This window comes from Bradysia coprophila, unplaced genomic scaffold (genome assembly GCF_014529535.1).
Source record: "Bradysia coprophila strain Holo2 unplaced genomic scaffold, BU_Bcop_v1 contig_193, whole genome shotgun sequence".
Classification (NCBI taxonomy): domain Eukaryota; kingdom Metazoa; phylum Arthropoda; class Insecta; order Diptera; family Sciaridae; genus Bradysia; species Bradysia coprophila.
Genome location: NW_023503456.1, coordinates 598,665 through 626,343, shown reverse-complemented (window position 1 = coordinate 626,343; position 27,679 = coordinate 598,665). Strand labels below are relative to the sequence as shown.

The 27,679-nt window shown below is 40.5% G+C and overlaps 2 protein-coding genes across 6 annotated transcripts in view; one reads left to right on the top strand and one right to left on the bottom strand.

Annotated features, from left to right (window-relative positions):
* The window catches only part of LOC119075142 (dynein heavy chain, cytoplasmic), a 34,346-nt gene extending 24,795 nt beyond the window's left edge, over window positions 1-9,551 (top strand). For 2 of the 5 annotated variants that reach the window (XM_037181533.1, XM_037181530.1), the window contains 7 exons: window positions 321-519; window positions 3,583-3,594; window positions 5,279-5,396; window positions 5,456-5,807; window positions 5,872-8,855; window positions 8,920-9,188; window positions 9,259-9,551. In XM_037181533.1, coding sequence (XP_037037428.1) covers window positions 321-519; window positions 3,583-3,594; window positions 5,279-5,396; window positions 5,456-5,807; window positions 5,872-8,855; window positions 8,920-9,188; window positions 9,259-9,424 — 4,100 coding nt within the window. In that variant the 3' untranslated portion in view covers window positions 9,425-9,551. The remainder of the gene's footprint in view (window positions 1-320; window positions 520-3,582; window positions 3,595-5,278; window positions 5,397-5,455; window positions 5,808-5,871; window positions 8,856-8,919; window positions 9,189-9,258) is intronic. The other 3 variants (XM_037181534.1, XM_037181531.1, XM_037181532.1) reach the window with 2 other exon arrangements.
* Window positions 9,552-16,229, bottom strand: LOC119075148 (excitatory amino acid transporter-like). Its single transcript, XM_037181541.1, has 5 exons — window positions 16,032-16,229; window positions 10,747-11,083; window positions 10,195-10,689; window positions 9,803-10,132; window positions 9,552-9,736 (listed from the first exon to the last, which is right to left on the bottom strand). The coding sequence occupies exons 1-5, from the start codon at window positions 16,174-16,176 to the stop codon at window positions 9,586-9,588; spliced, it is 1,458 nt and encodes a 485-aa protein (XP_037037436.1). The 5' UTR covers window positions 16,177-16,229; the 3' UTR covers window positions 9,552-9,585.
* Window positions 16,230-27,679: the final 11,450 nt, after the last annotated feature.

The following is a 27,679-nucleotide window of genomic DNA, read 5'->3' as shown; positions in this document are numbered from 1 at the left end:
TAATTCACGGCCTGAGGAGGGACTGATTCGCACGTGTACTCTCGGTCTAATAACCTTTTGTATATTGGCGATGGAAAACATTGTAACGCTAAACACACGACTGAATTGACCCGATTTCCATCTCTACTTAAAATATGACTATGACTGTGTTCGTAACTAACTGTTTCCGTCTTTTAACCGTCCTAAAGTCGACGACAGAAATTGTGGTTCCGTGTTCTCTTAGCGAGGAGGAATAGTCTGTGATAATTTGATGAAGCAACCAGTTAATTCCACTTTACATTTACACTCAAATCATCATCCCAATCCAATTAAATTTCTAGCTGTAAAATCGATTAAGAAACAGCATCTGGTCGAAGTTCGTTCAATGGCCAATCCACCAGCTATCGTTAAATTGGCATTAGAATCGATATGTTTGCTGCTTGGCGAAAATGCGTCCGATTGGAAGTCTATTCGTGCTGTTATTATGCGAGAAAATTTCATTAATTCAATCGTTTCGAACTTCAGTACTGAAGACATTACGTAAGCGAATCAAAAAAAAATTGTTTTGGTTTTTAAGAGAAAAATTTAGTTTTTTTTTGTTGTTTTTCGGAGTTTAGTTTTTTTCTCTTTTAATTTCTATGTGTGTGTGACAGATTTAGAATTGGTACAGACACGTTGATTTTTGTTAGAATTTGACGATGACAATGATGAGGAATTGGGGTTCATTTTATTTTGGACACAAAATATGACGTCTGTACACCCAAAAAACAGTTTTTATACATACACCGAGGAAGTATTTTTTGTACACAAAATCGATTTTCACATCAGGAAAATGTCAAATATTTTCCGTGATATTTCATACGAGGAAAGTATTTCCCTTGATATTTCGTACAACGAAGATGTCAAATATTTCCCTTGCTATTTTGTACAAGACCAATGTCAAATATTTCCCTTGCTATTTCGTACAAGGAAAGTATTTCTCGTGCTATTTCGTGCAAGAGAAATGTCAAATATTTCCCTTGCTATTTCGTACAACGAAAATGTCAAATATTTCCCGTCAAGACAAATGTCAAATATCTCCCGTGATGTTTCGTACGAGGAAAGTATTTCCCGTGATATTTCGTACAAGATAAATGTCAAATATTTCTTGTGATATTTCCTACAAGACAAATGTCAAGTATTTCCCGCGATATTTCGGACAACGAAAATGTCAAATATTTCCCGTGATATTTCGTACAAGACAAATGTCAAATATTTCCCGTGATATTTCGTACAAGGAAAGTATTTCTAGCGTTATTTCGTACAAGAGAAATGTCAAATATTTCCCTTGCTATTTCGTACAACGAAAATGTCAAATATTTCCCGTCAAGACAAATGTCAAATATCTCCCGTGATGTTTCGTACGAGGAAAGTATTTCCCGTGATATTTCGTACAAGGCAAATGTCAAATATTTCTCGTCAAGACAAATGTCAAATATTTCATGTGAAATTTCCTACAAGACAAATGTCAAGTATTTCCCGTAATATTTCGTACAAGGAAAGTATTTCTCGTGCTATTTCGTGCAAGACAAATGTCATATATTTCCCTTGCTATTTCGTACAACGAAAATGTCAAATATTTCCCGTCAAGACAAATGTCAAATCCCGTGATGTTTCGTACGAGGAAAGTATTTCCCGTGATATTTTGCACAAGACAAATGTCAAATATTTCCTGTGATATTTCGTACAAAACAAATGTCCAATATTTCCCGTGATATTTCGGACAACGAAAATGTAAATATTTCCCGTCAAGACAAATGTCAAATATTTTCCGTGATATTTCGTACGAGGAAAGTATTTCCATGAGAAAACACAGACGGAAGCGGAAGGGTCAAGTAACAGATGCCCTGTCAAATAATCAAATTTTGTCCGCAAGGATTTTAATTAAACAAAATGCTATTGCTTAGCGCATGATCTCAGGAGTCCAGCAAATTAATTTCTCATTCGGACCAAAATATTCGGCCGAAAGCATTTGAAAATGTGATGTTTGCATTGATGATATCAAAGTCTTATCGCTCCGAAAATATTGGCCTGATCAGGCATGAGCGCCGAAGTGGTTTTTTCGACAACGGCTGGATACTCGGCTTGGGGTGTAAATATTGTTGTTGAGCTTTGATTCTTAGGCAAACTATTAAATATTGATTAGAGCTATCATATTGTAAAGATTTCACTGATCGGCTCAGTACAAAATAAAAAGTTATAGGCTGGTACTGTTTTTCTGAAAAAGCGTACCAGCCGGGCTCTTTTCAAGCTTTAACTTTTTATTTTGTACTGAGCCGATTAGCGAAATCCATTTAATATGTTAGCTCTAATCAATATCTAATAGTTCGCCTAAGACTCAAAGCTCAACAACGGCATTTGCACCACAAACCGAGGCTCCATCCGTTATCGAAAAATCACCTCGGCGCTCATGCCTGGGCCTGATTGAGAAAACAATTACCGGACTTCTCAGATAATGCGCTACACAGTGGCATTTTTTCTAATTAAAATTCTTGCAGTCAGAATTTAATCATTTTTCCGTGAATCTGTCAAACCAGCCATTTCTGTTTGTGCTTTCGTTTGGATTTTCTGTTCAGAAAATGTGACGTTCCCTAATATTAGGGAACGTCACATTTTCTGAACAGAAACGGAATGTCCAACACAAACGGAAACGCAAACAATTTTTCTTTGGGACAATGCAGCTTGTGTTGGGCATTCCGTTTCTATTCGAACAATCTGACGTTCCCTCTTGATTCTATTTTCCTGTATCTTGGATACGGAAAACTCTATCGCGTCGTATCTTGGATGAGAAAAATACTGATTCTACCACGCCGTATCTTGCTTATGTACAAAATTCTGTGTACAAAATCAATACTTCTTATGTACAAAATAATGGTTTCTGTGTACAGAACTCATATTTTGTGTAAAAAAAATTAAACCAGAAATTGGTACGTCAGGGATTCGTTTTAGAGTCCTATGAAGGTAACAAAAAAACAGGCGTGCCTTGTCCTCCAATCAAATGGTCAATTTCAAATTCTACAAAAACCAACTTTTTCGTAATTTCATTATGATTTGAGGTATTACATCCATTTAGTGGGGCGTTATGTTTTCGTTTTAAGTTTTTTCAGCTACAACAGAGTGATTTATGGTTCTATTTCGGCATAATTTTTCATTTCGTTTTTTTTTGGCAATCAATTGGAAAGGATTTGATTTTTAGTGCTTTGTCCTTTTGAGTATTCATCCCCCGATTTTTTTTTTTTACTGCATGACCTGTATGTATACAAAAAAATTTATGGTTTTTCGTGTTCATTCAATTTAATATTAGTTTCGAAATGGTGGTGGCTGAATAATTTTTATTTACGTTAATTATATGACGGTTTTGTTCGTAACACCCACACATACACTCACAAGACATAAAACACATCAAAAACATCAAACATCAAATTTTTATCGTTTCCCGCAGCACCCTCCATTCACATTTTATATTGAGACTCATTAATCACTTTGTCCCATTTTTTTTCTTCCTCCTTCAAATAAATGTCTTAACATTGATCATCACTGATTTACGTGTGTGCGTTAAAACAGGCATAGGTTGAGGTAAGATAAACTGAAAATAATTTTCACCATGTTGTGAACCAAACATTTTTTGTATGTTGATGTGCTTCCCTCGATTGATAAACTTGAAGGAGACGAACAAAGAAATTATTTTCTTAGAGGCAGAATCGGAAATTTTCTCTAAATTTACCTGGAGTTTATTTTATAAAATGGGTCGGAGAGAGAGAGAGAGAGAGAGTTATCCTAACGAAAACTAGTAACAACCGTTGCCAATTGTATGAAATCTACCGGTAGATGTAACGTTTACCGGCAGATTTCATACAACAAATGTTACCCGGTTTAGACTATTTAAAACGGGAAAATGTAATTTTGGATTGAGATTAAAAAAATTTATTTTAAATCGTACCAGTTGGAGTAGTGGATGCTATGGCACCCAAGGATGCAGATGGTGTGGTTGAAAAATGATTGAAATTGCAATCAGTAAAGGCTGGAATTCTGAAAAAAATTATTTTTTTGAGTACAAGGGAAACAAGTGGAAGTTTGGAAACTACCACCTTGGAAGCTCGCTTTAGTGTGAATTTTGCGAAATTCATTTTCTAATTAATGTTACTGATAGACAACGCCCTCTGCATCCTTGGGTGTCATGGATTCTGCTGAACCACATAGTACGACAGAAAAAAAATGGACCTTGTTCGGCACTCCAAGTTGATCAATTCCATTTAACCATTTCAGATCTTGAATTTTTGCACAATTTTCAGTCAACCTGCTCAATGGGTAAACTGGTTTTCGTTGACTCTCACGGCTCTTACGCCTCCATTGCCCGTAAAGAATCAGTTTCTCATAAAATGACTATCCATTCCCTTGGTTTTAATTTCCTTTCAATTTGTGTTTCTCTTTTCCCTACAATCTCAATGTAAAGAATTCAAGCCAAACCAGAAAAACACGACCTGTAAGCCGAGACGAAATTGTAATTAATTCGAAAGTCGAATTTTTTTAAAGAGCAATGTACCCTTTGCACATTTGTGGCCTACATTTTGGCTGAAAAATATTCGTTTTTTGATGATTTCTCTGAACCAAAATCTTGTTTTGAAAAAGTAAAACCGTCAAAGCACGCAAAAATGTGTTACTTTTAAAGGAAAAATTGGTTTGTGGTTTGTAGGACTCATCCTACTTGGGAAAGTCTTTGCAGTTTGTGTAAATTTATGTAATCTGCATAGGTTTCTCCAAGTAGGTGAAGTTATGACCGATAAACCAAGTTTTCCTTCAAAAGTAACACATTTTTACTTGCTTTAAAAAAAAAGTATTTTCAACAAAAGATTTTGGTTCAGAGAAATCATCAAAAAAAAGAATACTTTTCCGCCGAAATGTAGACATTGTTCAATGGACAAAACATAAAATGTCATATGAATGTGGTGCTTACAATGCTTTCAAGTCCTGTCATTGAAAGTTCAGACATGCTTGAGTCCAGTAGTGTCTACTGTGTGGAACAAATTCAAAGACAATCAAGCGTTCAAAGAGTAGTAAACGTTTCTGTTGATCGATAAACATTCAAATTGTCGAGTCATTTTGCAAGAATTTTTGTTTTAAATAAAAATAAAATTCCCTATCGGCTTCAGTGCATGCTTCATTTGCTTTTAGACTAACATTTTGTCGGCCAACAATTTGAAAAAAAGATTTTCTCCTAAATTTGCGTCGAATGGAAAAACTAAAAGCTTTCTAATTGTAGCGATGATGTACGCGAAAAGATGAAAACTCGTTATCTGAGCAATCCCGACTACAACTTCGAGAAAGTCAATCGCGCCAGTATGGCATGTGGTCCCATGGTCAAGTGGGCCATTGCTCAGGTTCGTTGTGAATCTGTTTCCACACTGGCAACCACAAATAATGCCAATTCCCATTCCAGATTGAATACGCTGACATGTTGAAACGAGTCGAACCGCTCCGTGATGAATTGCAATCACTTGAAGATCAGGCTGCATTGAATATGAAACATGCCCAGGACACAAAGGATTTAATTTCCCAGTTGGAACAAAGCATCGCTGCTTACAAGGAGGAATATGCTCAGTTGATATCGCAGGCACAGGCGATCAAAGCTGATCTGGAAAATGTTCAAGCTAAAGTGGATCGATCCATTGCACTGCTGAAGAGCTTGAACATTGAAAGGGAACGGTGGGAGACTACGAGTGAAACGTTCCGATCGCAAATGTCCACCATTATTGGAGACGTACTGTTATCGGCGGCGTTCATTGCTTATGGTAAGTTTTAGCACAGGTGTACACGATGGAGCGTCATTTTAACCATTTAAATTACATTTCGCAGGAGGTTACTTCGATCAACACTACCGAAGCAATTTGTTTGCCACTTGGTGTCAACACTTACAAGCGGCCGCAATTCAATATCGTTCTGACATTGCACGCACGGAATATCTGTCCAATCCCGATGAACGTCTCCGTTGGCAAGCCAATTCTTTGCCCACGGACGACCTGTGCACGGAAAATGCGATTATGCTGAAACGATTCAACCGATACCCACTGATTATCGATCCGTCCGGTCAGGCAACCGAATTCATCATGAACGAGTTCGCCGGACGTAAAATCACCAAAACCAGTTTCTTGGACGATTCATTCCGCAAGAATTTGGAAAGCGCTCTGCGATTCGGTAATCCGTTGCTGGTCCAGGACGTTGAGAACTATGATCCAATTTTGAATCCGGTGTTGAATCGCGAATTACGTCGTACAGGCGGTCGAGTTTTGATTACGTTGGGCGACCAGGACATTGATTTGTCGCCGTCGTTCGTCATCTTTTTGTCAACGCGTGATCCAACCGTTGAATTTCCACCCGACATCTGTTCACGTGTGACTTTCGTGAACTTTACGGTTACCAGAAGCAGTCTGCAGAGTCAATGTTTGAATCAAGTGCTCAAAGCTGAACGGCCAGACATCGATGAAAAGCGGTCTGATCTGTTGAAACTGCAAGGTGAATTCCATTTGCGGCTACGTCAATTGGAGAAGAGTCTGTTGCAGGCACTCAATGATGCGAAGGGCAAAATTCTGGACGATGATTCGGTCATCACAACGCTGGAGACTTTGAAGAAAGAAGCGGCCGACATCGGACAAAAGGTGGAAGAGACAGATAAGGTCATTGCTGAAATCGAGACCGTTTCGCAACAGTATTTGCCATTGTCATTGGCCTGTTCGAATATCTACTTCACCATGGACTCGTTGAATCAGATCCACTTCCTGTACCAGTACTCGCTGAAGATGTTTTTGGAAATATTCAGCACGGTCCTGTACAACAATCCCAAACTGGACGGAAAGACCGACTACACCGGCCGCTTGAGTATCATCACCAAGGAACTGTTTACCGTGTGCTACGATCGTGTAGCTAGAGGAATGATCCATGCCGATCGACTGACGTTCGCCATTCTGTTGTGTAAAATTCACTTGAAAGGCACATCGGACACCAATCTGGACGCCGAATTCAACTTTTTCCTACGCAGTCGCGAAGGTTTGATGTCGAACCAGCGAAATGTTGACGGTCTTTCGTCGGAACAGATCGAAAGCGTGAACCGATTGGCAACCCGATTACCGAACTTCGCCAAACTGATCGATAAAGTGAAGTCGATGCCAGAGATTGGCGCCTGGTTGCAACAGGGTTCACCCGAACAATGTGTACCGCAGTTGTGGGACGAGACAAAGGCGTTGTCACCAGCAGCAGCTGCTACGCATCAATTGCTACTCATTCAGGCTTTCCGTCCGGATCGAGTAATTGCAGCCGGACAATTGTTGGTAGCCACAGTATTAGGAGACGATTTCATGCCAATGGCAGAAACGGAATTGGATTTCACCACATGCGTTGAGAAGCAATTGACAGCAAGCACACCGGCGTTACTGTGTTCAGTGCCCGGTTTCGATGCTTCTGGTCGAGTGGATGATTTGGCTACTGAATTGAACAAACAAATTTCGAGCATTGCTATCGGTTCTGCGGAAGGATTCAATCAAGCTGATCGTGCCATCAATTCTGCTTGTAAAACTGGCCGTTGGGTGCTACTGAAGAACGTACACCTCGCTCCACAATGGTTGATTCAACTGGAAAAGAAATTGCATTCACTGCAACCACATTCCGGATTCCGACTGTTCCTGACTATGGAAATTAGTCCAAGAGTCCCCGTCAATCTACTACGAGCTGGCCGAATATTTGTCTTCGAACCACCACCAGGCATTCGAGCCAACTTGTTGCGAACCTTCAAATTCATTCCGGTTAATCGGATGATGAAACAGCCGAGTGAACGGGCGCGACTCTATTTCCTATTGGCTTGGTTCCATGCAATCGTTCAAGAGCGGCTACGTTATGTTCCACTCGGTTGGGCCAAGAAGTATGAATTCAATGAATCGGATCTACGTGTCGCTTGCGACACATTGGACACTTGGATTGATACGACCGCAATGGGACGAACGAATCTTCCGCCAGAGAAAGTTCCATGGGACGCTATCGTCACATTGCTGTCTCAGAGTATCTACGGCGGTAAAATCGACAACGACTTCGATCAAAGACTTCTGGCATCATTTTTGGGCAAACTATTCACGGCCCGTAGCTTTGAAGCCGATTTCGCGTTGGTTGCGAATGTGGATGGTGTTGCGGGTGGACCGAATGGCCAGCGTCATATTACAATGCCGGATGGAACGCGTCGTGATCATTTCTTGAAATGGATTGAAGGATTGGCCGATCGTCAGACACCATCGTGGCTGGGTCTACCGAACAATGCTGAGAAAGTGTTGCTGACAACGCACGGTACGGATTTGGTTAGCAAATTACTAAAAATGCAACAGTTGGAAGACGATGATGAGTTGGCGTACAGTGCTGAAGAGGGATTGGAAACGACCAAACCGCGACAAGAAGATGGTCGTCCATCCTGGATGAAAACGTTACATAACAGTGCCACCGCATGGTTGGAATTGCTACCGAAATCGTTGCAAACGCTCAAACGCACCGTCGAAAATATCAAAGACCCGCTTTATCGCTACTTTGAAAGAGAAGTTGCCAGTGGTGCAAAACTCTTGTTAGAAGTTATCAGCGATCTGCAAGATGTTGTGTGGATTTGTCAGGGAGAAAAGAAGCAGACAAACCATCATCGCTCAATGTTGAGCGAATTAGTACGTGGCATCATTCCGAAAGGTTGGCGTCGCTATACAGTGCCGGCTGGATGTACGGTCATTCAATGGATCACCGACTTTAGTAACCGAATTCAACAATTGCAGAAAGTGTCCAAATTGGTATCGCAGGCTGGTGCTAAGGAGCTACAGGTAATGTCTTACGATGACTTTTGACCTTTGAAGGCCAGTAATCAATTCTTTTCTGAATTTACAGGGCTTCCCCGTATGGCTCGGTGGACTTTTGAATCCGGAAGCGTATATTACGGCTACGCGACAGTGTGTTGCACAGGCAAACAGTTGGTCGTTGGAGGAATTGACACTGGAGGTGACGATTACCGAACAGGGTGGCGATGGCAATCACAAAGACAGCAGCTTCGGTGTGACTGGTCTCAAACTGCAGGGAGCTCAATGCAAAAACAATCAATTGCTGCTAACGTCAACGATTATGATGGATCTTCCGTTGACGTTGCTGAAATGGGTCAAGTAAGCCGGAGATTTTATTTGTTGTCGGTGTGGACAGCGGAGGCTAACAATTTCTTTTTTGTTCAATCAGAACCGATGCTACACATCGCTCTACGAAGCTCACACTCCCGGTGTACTTGAATTCGACCAGAGCCGAATTACTGTTCACGGTTGACTTGGCTGTTGCGCCCGGACAGGATCCGCATAGTTTCTATGAACGAGGTGTTGCCGTTCTTACATCGACGGCTCTCAATTAAATTGTAGAAAATTCAGGGCTACGCTTAGCGATCGCAGAAAGCCCACTGCTCTTAATAATAACCCGCTTGGATGTTGTAGTTAAAGACATCCGTTCTATGCAAGAAAATAAATTTTAATTTCAAATCAGATGGCGTCAGAACCAATTTTTTGCTTGTGTCCGCTACACAGGTTGAAGCAACGATTCGACTTCAGGTTTCCCTTCCAGCGCTGACTCTTTATCCATTTCGGCAAGATCTTTCTTCGAAATTTTCTCTAAAACTGCTGCGGCGAAGCAATCTCCGATAACATTGCTAGTCGTTCGACACCGATCCCTGCGGCATAAAAATCTCATTTAGGAATAGTCACCCATACTCAATAGTCAACACTCCGTCACGTACAACATCCAATCAACAGCAAATAGCAAGGAAATGTTCCGAGCATCGACATTAATCGTTGTCAGAATGACCAGAAGCATAACCAGCGACGAACTTGGTACCGATGGTATTGACATTGATGCAATGGTTACCATCAGCAGGATTGTGAACAATGAACCGTATGTTAACGTTGCTCCTTCTAATTGCGCAATGAACAGCGTTGATATCGCCAGAAACATAGCGGCACCGTTGGTGTTTAGGCTGACTCCGAGTGTCAGGACAAAGTTGCAGATGCGGCTGTCTTTTCCCATTTTGTTACTCATGCAGTTCAATGTGGTGGGTAGTGTGACGGCACTGGGGATATAGAAAAATCGTTAATCGCTGGCGCATTTCAAAATATAGTTCAGAATACGTACGACGATGCTGCAGAGAATGAAACGACCCACGGATCGATCAGCTTAGCCAAGAACGTGTACGGTTGCTTCCGTAAGAATATGAAATAAATGGCGGGCAACATAATCAATTGATGGAATGCTATGCCGAGCAGAACGCAAACGATGAACGAGGCGAGCTGAGAGAAAACTTCCAACAATTTGTCGATGCTCAGTATTTTGGCAGCGATAATGCTCGCCACTGCAACACTGGTCAGCCAAATGATTGCCGTGATCAGTTTCAACGTAACGTCAAATGTTGCGGCAAAGAAATCTTTAACGACCCGACCGCGTTCTCCCATTGTCCTCAACAAACTGCCGAACACCAGGCAAAATAGTACGATTCCCATTGTATTGGTGCCGGATCGTTGGGTCAGTGTGCGCACCAACATCGAATTTGAGTCAGTACCCTTTGTTGGAACGTAGGTGGTCACGGTTTGTTGAAAGGTCGCCTCGAATAAATTGTCCGGAAATAAGTTTCTACGGAAAAGTGTATCGGGAGTTCGAGAACGGTTAACAGCAAAGGGAAATATTTACCGTCCCAGATCTAAAATCGTATCCAAGAACTTAGCATGTTGTTCGCTCTGAATCGTTTCGTCCAAGCTTTTGCCACTACCAACATTACCCGGTTGCAAAATCATAGCAATTAAAATACCGCAAAGTGCTGACAGCATGGACGTTGTGGCGAAGTAGACTATCGTTCGGAACACAATTTTACCGTTCATGCGAGCATTTAAATTGGCCGAAACGGTTACAAGGCTGGACACGAGCATCGGTAATGTGACCAATTTTAATAGTCGCAAAAATAGCTCACCGGGATAGGCGATCAGCATGATGGTGTCGGCAGATAAATGATACGGACGTAAGAGGAAACCTGGAAAATCATCCGTTAACGACAGTACGTACGACCGACAAAACGATGGGCTTTTGTTAATGTGGTCTTTCAAAAACGAATGTTTAAAAATGACGAAGGACTAGATTATCCCGTAAAAGTGCTTAGAAGTGACAGACCCGATAATTTTGGTTATTGTACGTGGATTCCATGGAAGATTAATCCGTTAGACAGGTATGTTAGTGGCGAAATCTTTAACCAACTAAAAAAAAAATCCAAATCTCGTAGACGAAGTTACGGAGGGATTCTTTTGAAAAACAGCCGACCGAAATGGGACGCATTTTCCAACAGAATTTTTTATACCCAGAAATGTATTCGACCCAAGAATCCAAAACTATTTCCAAAAATTCTTCTTAGCTTGTGTGGCTAGTCGGAGGTGATCAAAAACCGAAATTTCGTACAGAAATTTCTCCAGTTACACGAGCCGTACATGGTCGTGTGGAGTGTCATATGGAGTGTCATATGGGTACGAAGTACTGGGGTCTTATAGGTTTACGCATACGTTTGTAACACGTCGAATTGGACTCCCTGAGTAAGGGGAAACCTATTGTGGTTGTCTAGAGATGCCAAATCCGCGAAAAAAAATGTCCGTCTGTCTGTCCGTCTGTCCGTCTGTCTGTCCGTCTGTCTGTCCGTCTGTCTGTCCGTCTGTCTGTCTGCACGATAACTTGAGTAAAACGCATCCGATTTTGAAAATTCTTTTTTTCCCGTTTGGTAATGTCAAAAGACAGGCTAAGTTCGAAGATGAGTGATTTTGGATCGACCCCTCCCGAGCTGTGGCCCAATAAGTGCTTTACGGTTTTTCGAAGATATCTCCGGACATTTAAACGTTCAACTTGTAAGTGATACGTCAAATAAAAGGTATTTACAATACCGATCGACAAAAAAAAAGTTTATGGAAATCGGATGACCGACTCGTGAGTTAGACCCCTTGGTGTGGAGCAGGCACAGGGCGGCAAGCAGTTTTTGCTTGTAGGTCGGCCACATTTGAACATATTTCGTTCGTTTTAGCTTTATTAGATAGGTATTGACCGTACCAATCAGGGAAAAAAAAGTTTATGAAATTATGTTCTCCGGAGCGTGAGCTAGGTCTCTTGGAGTGAGCTCTTATCTGGCTACTCGGCCGTACAGTGAACGTGGAGTATTTTGTCAATATCTCGAGTAAATTTTGACCGAATTTCATGAATTTTTTTTTGTTTGAAAGGTATCAACGAAGATGAACTTATCGAAAACCAAAGTCATGACCAACATCGGGGACGATAGAGAAATCAAAATTGGTGACACTGTCATTGAACGAGTCGACAGCTACGTATATCTAGGACATAAGCTGAAGTTAGGTCTGGACAACCAAACTGCAGAAATAAGACGTAGGATTGGTCTTGCATGGGCAGCGTTCGGAAAACTCAGACTCATTTTCAAAAGCAAAATGAATAATAGTCTGAAACGCAAAGTTTTCGACACTTGTGTCCTTCCAGTGCTCACTTATGGAGCGGAAACGTTAACTTTAACGAAAGCATCCGAAGATAAATTGAGAGTGACACAAAGAGCCATGGAACGGAGTATGCTTGGAATAACACTCAGAGACAGAATGACGAATCAATGGATTCGACAACAAACCAGGGTCGTTGATGTCATGGAAAGAATAGCATCTCTGAAATGGAGCTGGGCGGGACATATTGCAAGAAGGACAGACGAACGTTGGACCAAAAAAATCATGAACTGGCGACCATATAAAAGACGAGCTATAGGTAGACCACCAGAGAGATGGACAAACGGAATTAAGAATATTGCAGGTACAAACTGGCAGCAAATGGCAATGGATCGTACGAAATGGAAAGAAGTTGGAGAGGCCTACATCCAGCAGTGGATAGAAACAGGCTGAAAAAGAAGAAGAAGAAGAAGAAGAACGAATGTAAAGCGTCGGTAAAATTTCCGGTCTCCTAACAAAATGGCTGCCGGTGGCCATATTGGATTTTAATAAAAGTGATATATCTTGGGAAAAATGGTACTTAGAGAGAGAGTTTCTGTTAACATGGAAATAATTTGTTATGTGTGTGGGGTTTCAGGGATTCCATATACGGACACCTATATATACCTATATACAGCTATATTGAGCTATATACAGGCATATAGAGCTATATAATAGCATATATTTATCTGTGAAATGTTTATTTATAGTGAAATATAGGTAAATATAGCTGTTTAAATAGGAATTTATGAAATTTGACTTCGTACGGGGCTGTCTATATTGCCTCTGGCAATTTATTTGTATATGCTAACAAGGCAAAGAGTGGATAATGTAAGTGATTTAAAAGGAAGAATAGTTTTTCAGCAGAGAAGAAAATGAAGTAAGAGAAATGAAGAGTTTCACATTAAAGGCTTTTGATACGAATAGGTGTTTCGTACGGGTCGGCGTTAGCTATGTTCTTATATTGTTTCAGGGCAAATAGGGTCTTATGGCAGGGCCTATTTTAAGGAATTTAATTTTTTTTAATTTCCAAAATTTCACAAAAACTCCTAAAATTTCCAAATTTTGTTTTCTGTTAGATCTCATTCCGAAGTAATCAGTTAAGCTCAAATACATGAAAAACAACTAAAAAGGCAGTGAAAACAACATTTACGATGCAATCTGTTGTGTTTTTAGATGAAATGACGAAAAGTGATGGACAAAATTTGAAATTTTTTGGAAATTTAATTTTTTTTAAATAGGTCCTGTCTTATGGTGGTTTGGAAGCATCTACGATGAAATATGAGCACTTAAACATTTCAACTTCTCATATTGTATCGTAGATGCTTCCAAACTCCCACAAGACCCCAACTGCCCCGGAAGTACATGTAATTACTTTTCTAATGACACCCCACACGACCCTGTACGGCTCGTGTAACTCGAGAAATTTCTTGAAGAAAAGTGCATGTTTCCGGTTTTGATCACCTCCCACACAAGCTTCGAAGAATTTTTAGCCCCGTACGAAGTACAAGGGGCTTATAGGATTACGATGCCGTGTGTAATTGATGGAATTCGAAGCAGACGGTAAGGGCAAAGTGTTTGCCTATGTTCATAGATGACGAATCCGCAATAAAAATTTGGGCCGTCTGTCCGTCTGTCTGTCACGTCGATATCTTGAGTAAATCAAATCCGATTTCAAAATTTTTTTTTCCCCTGAAAGATAGTCAAAATAGTGAGGCTAAGTTCGAAGATGGGCATATTCGGGTCGGCCCTTCGTGAGTTAGGGCCACCTAAGTGATTTAAGGTCTTTTGGTGATATTTATGGCAAAATAAACGATGGAAATGTAAATGACACGGCAAATGATGGGTATTGTCAATACCAATCCAGGAAAAAAAAGTTTTTTAAAATCGGGTGAGTGGACCGTGAGTTAGGGCCTTAGAAGTGAAAAGCTACTAGGGCCCTATGTGTATTTTACATAGAACTCAAGTAAATTTCATTCGTTTTTCGTAATTTTTGTGTCATTTGGAAGGTAATCGAAAGCCGAATAGAATGTTGTTGAAAAAAATAAATAAATTTGGGTCCTCGGACTAAGGCCGCTACTAGGGCCCTATGTGTATTTTACATATAACTCGAGCAAATTGCATCCGTTTTTCGTAATTTTTGTTTCATTTGAAAGATAATCGAACACCGAATAGAATGTTGTTGAAAAAAAAATTAAATTTGGGTCCTTGGACTAAGGCCGCTACTAGGGCCCTATGTGTATTTTACATATAACTCGAGCAAATTTTATCCGTTTTTCGTAATTTTTGTTTCATTTGGAAGATAGCCGAATAGTCGAAAAAAAATTAAATTTGGATCCTCGGACTGAGGCCGATACTAGGCCCTATGTGTATTTATACTCAATAAATTAAAATTTTAGGGCTATTTGAAATTTTTGTTTTATTTGAAAGGAACGTCGTACTAAGATGTACACATTACATAATAATTTTACTTTAACTACTTTAACCGGCGCATAAGCTTACGGTCAAAGTAGGGTGACAGACGCACTAGGGTCACGTACCTAATAGATATACGGGTTTGTACGGGGCTCAGTCGCAGCAAACGCTCCGACTGTTCTGATGGCTCGTTTTGAAAGTTGGTTTGGCTTCTTGGTTCGAATACCTTTCTGGACACATATAAAAAATTCCACTGGAAAATGCGTACGATTTCAGTCGGCAGTTTTTCCTTTTGAATCCCTCACGACGAACGGACGAACAGATGAAATCTTTTTTGGGGATTGATTGAGAGTTTGAGCCTTTTTTTTGCGAGACTGTGTACACTTTGAGGAGGTCACACAGACTCCAATTTTATTAGATACTCTGATGATTTTACATGTAAGAAAATTCACAGCATCGACGAGAGTCATCGCATGAGGTAAATTTTTGTGTGAAATCTGCCATTTTATCGTCAACTGTGATGTGCCACCCGTGTATCTGTATCTGCATGACCTTTCCCAGAGTTTACAGCTTTGAATTAAAAGTAGCCTGACTGGCAGCACTGATTCGATCCAATGTCACGTTGCACTGACTATTCCAATTCAATTCGTGCGAATTCGCAGTCTGTAGACTTCGAGGCTGTTTTGTATACATTACTCACTTAAAAGAGAGCTGGCTGTCAGCACTGTGGTAAACTTATCAAACAACTCCTCAGTGCTGCCAGCCAGGGCCCTCTCAATCGACTATTTGTACTAGTATCGACACCGCCTATATACTAAACAGCCTCAATGTCTACGGACTACGAATTCACAAGAATCGCTTTGGAATAGTTGGTGCAAGAATTCCCACCGTGACATTGAACCGAAACTGCTATTCAATTGGTTTATAACGTTTAAACTCGACCGATTTCAATCCGTTGGATCCTCCTGGTCCTAACTTAGGCAACATTGCCATAATCTTCACTCAATGCATATTCACTGTAAGAAAAGTAACTACACACACACACACCAGTAAATGTGCCAATTGCAACACCGGCCAAAGTTGTTATGAGCAACAAATTTTTCTTGACGAAATTTTTCGATTTTTTATTATTCAACGGATCAGAGTCCTCATCGTTGATGCGTTTCGAGTTTATTGAATTTTGTTCCACCATTTTATTGAAATAATATTTTTCGTATCAGACTTTCAGGCTGATTGAGTGCGACTGGATCGAAAATGCGTTATCAACTCACTGATTTATTTCCCTAAGAACTGAAAGTCAACACGGCAAATCATAGTCTGTTAAGGCAAAGTCACTCAAGATTTTCAAGTTTTTCTTTTGTAGGGTGTTATAGACTTTTCCTAGATTATTACACACTACTCAATGATAATACTACGTATCTACCTTACCGATGTTTCAAGCACTACTTTCGACGCTATCAGCATGTAATAGTATGTTGTGTTACAAGTATTGTAATGTTGATTTTTTCAGCACTAGACCCAAGTTTTCCGTACGAGCGGAGCGAGTAAGGAAAATTGGGTCGTGTGCTGAAAAAATCTCATTACAATACGTGTAACACATCATGCTTTGTGCCAACCGAGAATTGAAATAGACAAATGCCCAAAAAATCATAATTTTCATGGTAAACAATCACTCTTCAAATTTGATCGATCACATTGCTTTGCATTTTCAAAAACGAATGTTGTAATAACTCATACGAATTCCATAACAACACTGCTTTGAGTGTTGTAATATCACATCAAACGGGTGCTGAAATAAGTCACTTTACAACACTAAAATGAGTGCTGAAAAGAGTCGTATTTCAATTCTCGGTGGCACAAATTTCATTACAAAATCCGGAAAAAAATTAAAATTCGTGTTTTCGTGTGTTTATTTACCTCAGCTCCGCTTCGGATGAAAAGTAGAGTTTTCATGTGAATTTAGTTGATCCGAGTCGAGGCCGAGGTCAATGAACACACGAAAATAGGACTTCATTTTTTCCGAGTTTTGTAATGGATTTTACATGCAATTGAGTTTAAAGTCAATTTACTTTTCATCCCTAGGGTTGTAATAAGCCACTTTCAACCCATATAGTTTATATCTCGGGTACTGTTTCTACGTTTCTATTCGATCATTTTATTCAACTATAATTACATCGCAATGTTGCTTCATTGCTTCGTTTAAATTTATTCAATTTGTAAACGCCCTGTGCTCATTAAGCATCAGATTTATCATAATCATCGTTATCAATATTTAGCGTGTAAACAGAGACAAAGATTTATTCCAAATAGCATGAGACTGGTGATTCCGATGTTGTGCTGTTTGATAATTCGGAAAATGCCTTCGTGGTGATGGAACAGCTTATTTTTCAGAGAATTTTAATTCTGAAAAGTTTTCTAAAAATTCCGATAAATTCTGAAAAATCTCCAAAATTTAGCAATAAAATTCTCGAAAAAAAAGGCCCTGAGTGATGATCTCGCTTAATCCGAGAAGGTGTTCATAACAGATCGAGAAAAAAAACATAGCTAACGCCGACCCGTACGAAACACCTATTCGTATCAAAAGCCTTTATATGAAACTCTTCATTTCTCTCACTTCATACTCGTCTCTACTGAAAAGCTATTCGCGCTTTAAAATCACTTACATTATCCACTCTTTGCCTTGTTAGCATATACAAATAAATTGCCGGAGGCAATATAGACAGCCCCGTACGAAGTCAACTTTCATAAATTCCTATTTAAACAGCTATATACCGCTATATTTACCTATATTTCACTGTAAATAAACATTTCACAGATGAATATGCTATTATATAGCTCTTACTTACTTTACTTTACCGGCGCTACAGCCACTTGTGGGCCTTGGCCTGGTCGAGAATCCGGTTCCAGCGTGCCCGGTCATTCGCTGCACTTTGCCAACCTCTTATTCCCAGCGCCCGAAGATCTGATTCGACGCCATCTATCCATCGCATTTTAGGGCGTCCTACTCCTCTTCGCCCTTCTGGATCATTTCGGAATAACATTGAGGGGGCTCTGTTCCTGTCCATGCGTGCTACATGTCCTGCCCACCTCAACCGTTGGACTTTCACCACTGCCACAATATCCGGCTCGCCAAAATCACGTTTCAATTCAAAGTTGTATCGTCGCCGCCACCTTTCGCCTTCACGCATCGCTCCGAAAATAGTACGAAGGACCTTACGCTCGAACGTTAGGAGCAACTGTTCATCACTTCTCTTCACCGTCCAAGATTCGCATCCATAGATCAGAACTGGACGAATGAGCGTTTTGTAAACTTGGCACTTCGTTTTCTTCGATATCAACTTTGAGCGTAAATGTTTAGATGATTTAAATGATTAGACCGTAATAGCATCTGCTTGCCGCCATGATTCGTCTTTGGATTTCAGGTGTATTATCGCCATCCGAACGAATCAGCGCTCCAAGGTAGATGAATTCTTCGACTACCTCGAGGTTGTACTCTCCAATGCTTATCACGTCCCCTTGTTGATTGGCAACCGTATTGAGTTCGGCCTTCATGTACTTGGTTTTCGATTCGTTGATCATCAAACCCATTCTCTCCGCTTGGATTTTCAGATTTGTGAAAGTGTCTACCGCTGCTGCATGTGTACGACTGGCAAGATCCAAGTCATCTGCAAAGCCCAGAACTTGAACTGATCCATTCACCAGTGTTTTGTTGGTTTGGATACCAGCACGTCTCATTGCGATTTCCAAAGCCAAATTGAAGAGCAGGCAAGACAGTGCGTCGCCCTGTTTCAGCCCTTCCCTTACAGCAAAAACGTCAGACAAGTCATTTTGCACCTTGACACGACATCTGGTGCCCTCCAATGTCGCTTTCACAAGACGAATCAGTTTTGTTTCGAAGCCCAGCTCCTTCATCGCAACATACAATTCCCTACGCTTGGTCCTATCGTAGGCTTGCTTGAAGTCGATGAAAAGATGGTGTATAATATTGCCGGGGTTATTTGAATCGTGATTCATATTCAGTACGAACTAATGTTTAATACGAGCCATCTATCGTAAATTATATTGTATAATCTAATCAACGAACCTACCAATTGTTAAACCAATTTATTGTTAATAAAGAAAGAATTAAAATCAGAAAACCTTAGGATTTTAAACAGATGGTAAGTCCGGACTTGAAATTCCCTGCCTTTTTGCAGAATCAGACGAAGGTTGAATATTTGGTCAGTTGTTGAGCGATCTCGTCTGAATCCGCCTTGATAATCTCCAATGACTGCCTCAGCCCGTGGATTTAGTCTAACGAATAGCACTCGAGCAAAAACCTTGTACGCCGTGTTAAGCAAAGCAATACCACGGTAGTTTTCGCAAATCATCCTGTCACCTTTCTTGTGCAGAGGTAAAATGGCACCCTCTAACCACTGATCCGGTAACGATTCGTTGTTCCATATTCGCTCGACTAATTCATAAATCACCTTAGCCAATTCCTCACCACCCATTTTCAGCAGTTCCGCTGGTATATTATCCGGACCTGAAGCTTTGTTGTTTTGAGTGCGGAGATTGCTGCTGAGACTTCCTCCAATGTTGGTGCTGACACGATACGACCGTCGTCGTTGAGAAAAGAATCATCGGTAGCATTGCCGTCTTCAACATCCCCGTTTAACAGAGCACTAAAATGTTCCTTGAATCGTTCCAGGACATCATGTTTTGCTGTAAGCAAAGTGCCGTCGACTGCTCTGCAGATAGTCATTCGAGAATTGAAGCCTCTTCTTTGGTTGTTTATTCGTTTGTAGAACTTCCGTGATTCGTTTGCACTACATAATCTTTCCAACTGAAGAAGCGTCCTTTCTTCAAGTTCCTTTTTCTTGCGCCGGTGCAAGCGCTTTTCCTCCCTCCTCAGATCTTTGTAGCGCTGATCCGCTTCCGTTTTCCGTTCTCTAGTTCTCGCCGATTCCTTCTCAATTCGTGCAGCATTTTTACGATCTGTAACATCAGCACATTCTGCGTCAAACCAGGTCTTAAAATCATTAGGCCTCTGATATCCTAAGGTGTCGATTGCTTCCTTCTTAATCACATCACTCACCGATAGCCATTCGGGAGGAGTGTCGCCTGGCTGAGCTTGTCGTAATTGTTGAAGCTTTGTACTAATGTTATCAGCAAACGTCTCCGCTATCCGTGTATCCTTTAATTTCTCCACCGCAAAACGCCTCACAGTTTCACTACGTCCATTATGAAACCGGGCTAGATGTGCTCTCAACGTTGACACAACCAGATAATGATCAGAGTCGACATTTGCTTTCCAACATGATTTGACGTCAATGACGTCGGTGAGGTGCCGCCCGCTAATCAGTAGATGGTCAATCTGATTTGCTGGCAATAGTACATTGAATGACAAGGGGCGAAAGTAAAAAAATTCAACCGTGTGCGAGAGTTGGAGCCCGCGCCGAAGGCAAGGGCTCTAATCGCACAGGTTGAATTTTTTTACTTTTGCCCCGAGTCGTTCATACTATTTTTTTTGATACCAACATTGAAAATTGATACGTATCGCAAACATCGCAACAAAATGTTGAAATAAAAAGGCATTTACCCAGAAAATGCGGGGGTCCAGGGGGCGGCAGCCCCCTGGTATATGTAAAATTTAATAATTTAGCCATCACAACAATAACACACACAAAAATTAAGATATAACTAACAAATCATTCAGTAACAAAAAGTATCAACTTTGTATGCTAATTTCAATAAGAACACTGGCGCACAGTGTTTTACAATTTTGATCAAAGTATTCTTCATAATATGAGCGGATTTTGTTGACAACTCGACTCATTTCTCTCATTTTCTGTGACGTCAGTCACTTTCGCTGTTCGTTCAGTTGCGTTCGCTCTTCGTTAAGTACTTTCTCCCCGTGGGATGCATTTTTTTACTTTCGCCCCTCATATGCGGGGCGAAAGTATCATTTTTCAATATTGGTATCAAAAAAATTGTCATTGGGATGCTTCCAGGTAGCCAGGTGTCTGCTTTTATGTTTATGGAAAGTACTTTTCACAACCAGGTTCCTTTCGGCAGCGAAGAAAATCATACGCTGACCGTTCTCATTCGTATTTTCATGCAGACTGTACCTTCCTATTGTTGGTCTGTACACTTCCTCTTTGCCTACTTTGGCGTTGAAATCTCCTATAACGATTTTAATATCGTGTGCCGGTAATTCATCGTAGGCTCTTGCAAGCGCTTCATAATAATCGTCCTTATCACCCTCCACCGATTCATTATGAGGTGCGTGTACGTTTATCACGGAGTAGTTTTTGAAACGGCCTTTCAGACGTAACACGCATAGGCGCTCGTTGACTTTTCGGAAGTCCAGTACCAGATGTTCCTTTTTTGTGGCTACCATGAAGGCAGTACCAAGTACATGGTCTCGACTGTTGCTGCTATGAAATGTGGTATAGCCATTGAAGCGGGAAGTTTGTGCATTTTGATTGTAACCGCTCTCTTGAATAGCAGCAATGTCGACTTTGGCTTTCTTCAGTTCATTTGTCAGTTTCATCAATCCTCCTGGCCTGTAAGTCTGACATCTTACATTCCAGGATCGAATTCTCATGTCCTTTAGGCGTTTCCGGGTCGTTACCGAAAGCCTCGAGCAATCCGAATGAGGCTGTGGTGCTCCGCTTTCGCTTTTTTCTCTTCCTTTCGTTGCAATCGTTTTTCCACAATCGCTCGCAGTCATGTGTCTCAGAGCCAGGTCGCAAGCCTCGGCTCAAACCCCCTCTTCATCGGAGGACCAATTTGTTTTTGATGGTAATCCAACTGACTAGGATTGTGTATGCTGCCGTTGTCTCTTGCTGTTGAGATCATCCGCCACCATACTAGGCCGCTATCCCATCTTGATAGTGCCCAGCTGTCTCCGGCCCTATCTATACGTAGCGTTAAGATACTACCCGAAGACAGCCCCCCTCATCCTTATGCTAAGTGACCCACACTACTACATCAGGGTTGGTTACCTGATCGTTCATGGGGTTGCTCACTATAACAGGTGTCACCACGGGTAGGATAGGATGTAGGAGTTGGTGAACAGAGGCTATGGTACATAAGGAGTACTACGATGCGCGTGAAACACCCTTTGACACCCATTATATAGCTCTATATGCCTGTATATTGCTCAATATAGGTGAATATAGATATATATAGATGTCCATATATGGAATGCCTGAAACACCCCACACACATAACAAATTATTTCCATGTTAACAGAAACACTCTAAGTACCATTTTTCCCAAGATATATCACTTTTATTAAAATCCAATATGGCCACCGGCAGCCATTTTGTTAGGAGACCGGAAATTTTACCGACGCTTTACATTCGTTAATACCTTTCAAACAAAAAAAAAATTCATGAAATTCGGTCAAAATTTACTCGAGATATTGACAAAATACTCCACGTTCACTGTACGGCCGAGTAGCCAGATAAGAGCTCACTCCAAGAGACCTAGCTCACGCTCCGGAGAACATAATTTCAAAAACTGATTGGTACGGTCAATACCTATCTAATAAAGCTAAAACAGACGAAATATGTTGAAATGTGGCCGACCTGCAAGCAAAAACTGCTTGCCGCCCTGTGCCTGTTTCAAACCAAGGGGTCTAACTCACGAGTCGGTCATCCGATTTCCATAAACTTTTTTTTTGTCGATCGGTATTGTAAATACCTTTTATTTGACGTATCAGTTACAAGTGTAACGTTTGAATGTCCGGAGATATCTTCGAAAAACCGTAAAGCACTTATTGGGCCACAGCTCGGGAAGGGTCTATCCAAAATCACTCATCTTCGAACTTAGCCTGTCTTTTGACATTACCAAACGGGAAAAAAAAGAATTTTCAAAATCGGATGCGTTTTACTCAAGTTATCGTGCAGACGGACAGACGGACATTTTTTTTTCACTGATTTGGCATCTCTAGACAACCACAATAGGTTTCCCCTTACTCAGGGAGTCCAATTCGACGTGTTACGGATGTATGCGTAAACGCATAAGATTAAAAACGTTTTACACAACACAGTCCAGTTCAAAATGGAACGTGTCCTTTACAATAAAACTAAAGAAATTGACTCGTTCACTCTAGGCTTACAAAAGTGTGGTCTAAAACTGAGATCTTATTTATTACGAACTATGCCCCACAATTATGGGTGGGTTGGGTCGCTTGCCTGATGAGACTTTCTTTCATTTAATAATCTATCTTACATTTGTAGGCACAAAGTAGAAATTTTCCGTTTGCCTTCGATTGTTTCGAAGTACGAAGGGGCTTATAGGATTACGATGCCGTGTGTAATTGATGAAATTTGAAGCAGACGGTAAGGGCAAAGTGTTTGCCTATGTTCATAGATGACGAATCCGAAATAAAAATTTTGTCAGTCCGTCCGTCCGTCACGTCGATATCTTGAGTAAATCAAATCCGATTTCAAAAACTTTTTTTCCCCTGAAAGATAGTCAAAATAGTGAGGCTAAGTTCGAAGATGGGAGATTTTGGGTCGACCCCTCCCGAGCTGGGGCCCCATAAGTGCTTTAACGCTTTCCAAAGATATCTCTGGCCATTTAAAGGCTACAATTGTACGTCAAATTAAAGGTATTTACAATACCGATCGACAAAGAAAAAAGTTTATGGAAATTGGATGACCGACTCGTGAGTCAGACCCCTTGGTGTGAACTAGGTACCCGGTACTTTCTACATTCACAAAACATTGAAAGTTTTCTGTTTGATCGTTTTTAATGTAGTGAAGTTATTTCACGTGAAAATAGAGCGCAAAGTACTAAAGAAAATGGTGGCGCCTCTACAGGCCAACCGACTTTTCCTACACATTCAAATAACGATTCAGAAATTGGTTTTTCATACAATTTTATACATTTTTTTATGGCATGGCGTGAAATCTGCTACTTTCGCTCGTGATAGTTGGCTATCACCGTAATAGTCAAATTGAAAGTCAAATATTGAAATCAACAACTATTAACTCCTCAGAACATTCAACTCTACTCGTATTTTTTGAAGCAATGGTAAATTCAATCAAAGTAATCGTATTCGATCGATTCAATTATCATCAACAGTGTAAAACACTGTTTTACTGGAACAGCTTCCAGATCCTTGATCCCACATAGCCCATCTTCGAACTTAATAATGTCGATAACGCAAATTTTGTTAAGGAACATTTACCGAGCGAGTTCTGGCAAACAAGTGATTGCAGGTTGTTGGCAGAGCCGGATTAACCCATGGGCGCAGTGGGTCCGGTCCAGGGCGCTGGGAAAATAGGGGCGCTAAGAAATTAAATTTTCTCGACAATGTAATCATTTCACGTTCAACATAGGTCATGCACAAATCAACGTCGATTAAAAAAAAATCGCGCTCGCTTCGCTTGCGTCTGTACATTACATTCTTGGGGTAAATGTGAGCTACAAGAAATGCATATATACCTCGATATATACATCTAACTTGATATTTTTGAATAATACACGCACATCGACTAACCCAAGGCTGTTCGTATTTGGTTATTTAAAGCGTTTTTATGATGGTCCTGCTTTAGAAAAGTTGAGCTTTGAGGCTTCTGGCTGAAGACACTATAAATAATTTTCAATAACCATTCCATTGCTTCATTTTCGTCAGCCGCCGGTGATAGTCGGATGATGGAAAGCTTTTAGCTCATGAGGAATTTTCGGAAATTTTGTAAATTCCTCATGAGCTGAAACCTGCTCATGATCGCCGGACAACGGGAGTTTGGAACAAATAAAGCAGCTGGAAAAGCTGCAGAACAAATCCGTTTCCGCCCATTGAAAATTGTTCATGGCATATATTCGCGATTTTTTTTTAACCTAAATTTCAAGATCTAACACTTTCAGAGTGAAGACAAAGGATCATTCTAGAGTGCCCTAAACTTCAATACTTTGGGGATCCCGAGTCCTAGATCCTTGAAATTGCTTCAACGCAAGTCGTTTTTTCCGAATCATGACCTTACCCAACGCACTGCTCCTAGCATGAACATAAGAAATATTTGGAGGCTGATGAAGTCACAGTAGGCACTGCGTTTCTTTTGTGAAGATAGGTGACTTGTTTTAGTTGTGTGAGTTCAAACACACAATACAATCAATCTTAAGCGGTAGCTCTCATCACAAAAGCCTCCAAATTCGACGTTTGTCAAAGTAGTGCTCATGCTAGGAGCAGTGCGTTGCCTTACCAAGTAGAGTAAATCTCGCAATATAATGAAACTGTAACAGTATCACAAATATTGTGTCAAAAATTCACGTTTTTTTCTTGGTTTTTCCTCACAACGCGTTCATGTTCTAACGATCTTCCAAGGGAAGTGAAAAGTGAGAATAATGAGAGGACATTCGAGTGTAAATTGAAAGAACACCTGAATGAAACTATAGAATTGTGATGTAAATTTGAAATGTAGTGTTCATTTTTCAATGTCTGTGATTATGGAACTTTGTATTTGAAAATAGCTATTTGCTAAATAAATTTGTTTGATTTGATTTGTTCTTCAAGAAGAATTTCAAGAAAAAATTGTTTCGGATTCATTCTACAAACTTCAAACTTAAAATCCCGAAAAATACGAGCGAAACCTTTTTATAACTTTACTTGATTTTTGTTTGTGGGAAAGTTTTGCGAATTAATCACGAAAACTCTGGTTATATCATATATCTCTCATTCATATATGGTTATATGTTATCATAAGCTTGCCACCTCGCCTCGCTCGCCATTTCTAACTACACATTACACTTAGAAAATAATATTCTTGAGGAAATGTTGAAAACATTTTATTTGATTTGGTTGACAATGTAGGAAACAATTTCTTTAATAATTTTTTCATGCGGCGCTGCAAGGCTCGTTGCCCAGGGCGCTGTAAATGCTAATCCGGCCCTGGTTGTTGGGGACATCGAAGAAATTTTTTTTCTTTCATTTTCTTCTTTAGATTGCTTTGAAATTGTAAGCAATACATAGAAACACAAAATTTACGTCTTTAAACATATTTAAAATGTCATTTTTGTCCATTTTTCTTAATAATTTTCAATCTCTTCGCCTTCAGGGAACTTTGAACCACCCTAACATGCTTGTTGTTGTAAATCGTTGTAAATAGTTAACGATGTGAAAGTTGTTGTCACAATCTGAGTGTTTGAGGCTCTTTTCCTGTTTTCCCGCATCTCCCACTGGTTCAAAGCCCACAGAAACTACAAATTGACAACAAAATTGCATAGGTTACAAATGAAAAACTTCAACGTCATATTTCATACAGTGTAGCAATCCAATGGGGTAATGTGGCGAACAAAACTTCAATCGAAAAATTTAAAGGAAATATTTTACTTTTTAACAACCACCCACCACCCCTTTCATGTCTATTCTTCTTTCCCATCGCTTATTTCCCACACACGTCCAACAATTTGTTGTAAATAATCTGTGTATGAACGATACGTTCCTCTTAACCACAATAATGAACGATATCGCTGACACTGGTTGGATGAGGCGGCACTGATTGATTGAGGTCGCATTGGCCGTAAATTGTCCACATTCGAATCATTTGTTAGTGCTGTCCACACCCATGTTTTTCCTTTATCATTCGTTTTTCCATGAAAGAGTTCATAATGCCGTTGTCCATCAGTTCGACTGATCAGTGAAATTCCAGTCACCGGATCGCTATTTGTTGAAATATACACTTCTGACACATCATCAGGCTCAATAGCAGCTAAGCCTGTGTAATCATCTTCTCCGGAATATAGACGGCAGCCGGCATAAGCGAGCGGATAGTCTTGCCAAGTAATACCATCCCATCGTGCATATCGATAACGTATGTCATCTCCACCCTGACCAACCGGAAGACCTTCCGAATCGTATTGAACACTGTAAACACATACAGGATATGAATTGTCGTCAAGGACAAGATCAACTATCCATGGAACATGCTTTCCGTCACCGCGAAAAATTAGTGTGCCTTGGTCTGGTGATTCGAGGCCGGTTTGCAATGTACACAGTTCGGTACCGTCCGATTGATGCAGCTGTCCGGCTCTATAGTAGATGTGATATAAATTATTGTCATAATCGCGAGGATGTCCTTCGGTGTACACCATATGTACCGTATCTCGTCCATTCGATGCATATCGTACATATGGTCGGTGTTTTTGTGTTGATGGGACGTTTATATAGACATTACCGTTTTTCCAGGTTGTTCCCAAATCGTCTGAATACAGGTAGGATGGCTTGTATGACCCATGAATGCCGCGAAAAAAATTGTAGATTCGATTCGATTCATCTGGCAGGATAAATAAATTTGCGTACGTAAGTTCAGTACTCGGTGACGGTTCATACAGTTGAACTGGTGTAAATTGACGGAATGGCTTCGCATCAGCCACAGAGATGCGTGAATAATTATGTGATTCAGTGTTATGCTTTGCATAAAGAACCAATAATCTGCCATCTGGTCGTACGAGCAATGCAGGACCATTGTGATCGTCTAATTCAAACTGTTCGTGCAGTACAACACTTTCAGTAACTCCCGTTGAACAGTCATGAATGTGGAGCTCAATATTACCATGACGATTTTTATCATGACCACCTGATGCAACTGATCCTACTAGAATGGTAGATCCATGTTGAATAGCGCCTGGATACTCAAACCAGCACCACCCACCATCGTCGCTTAATATAAACGTGTCACTAGTGCGAACATTAGTAC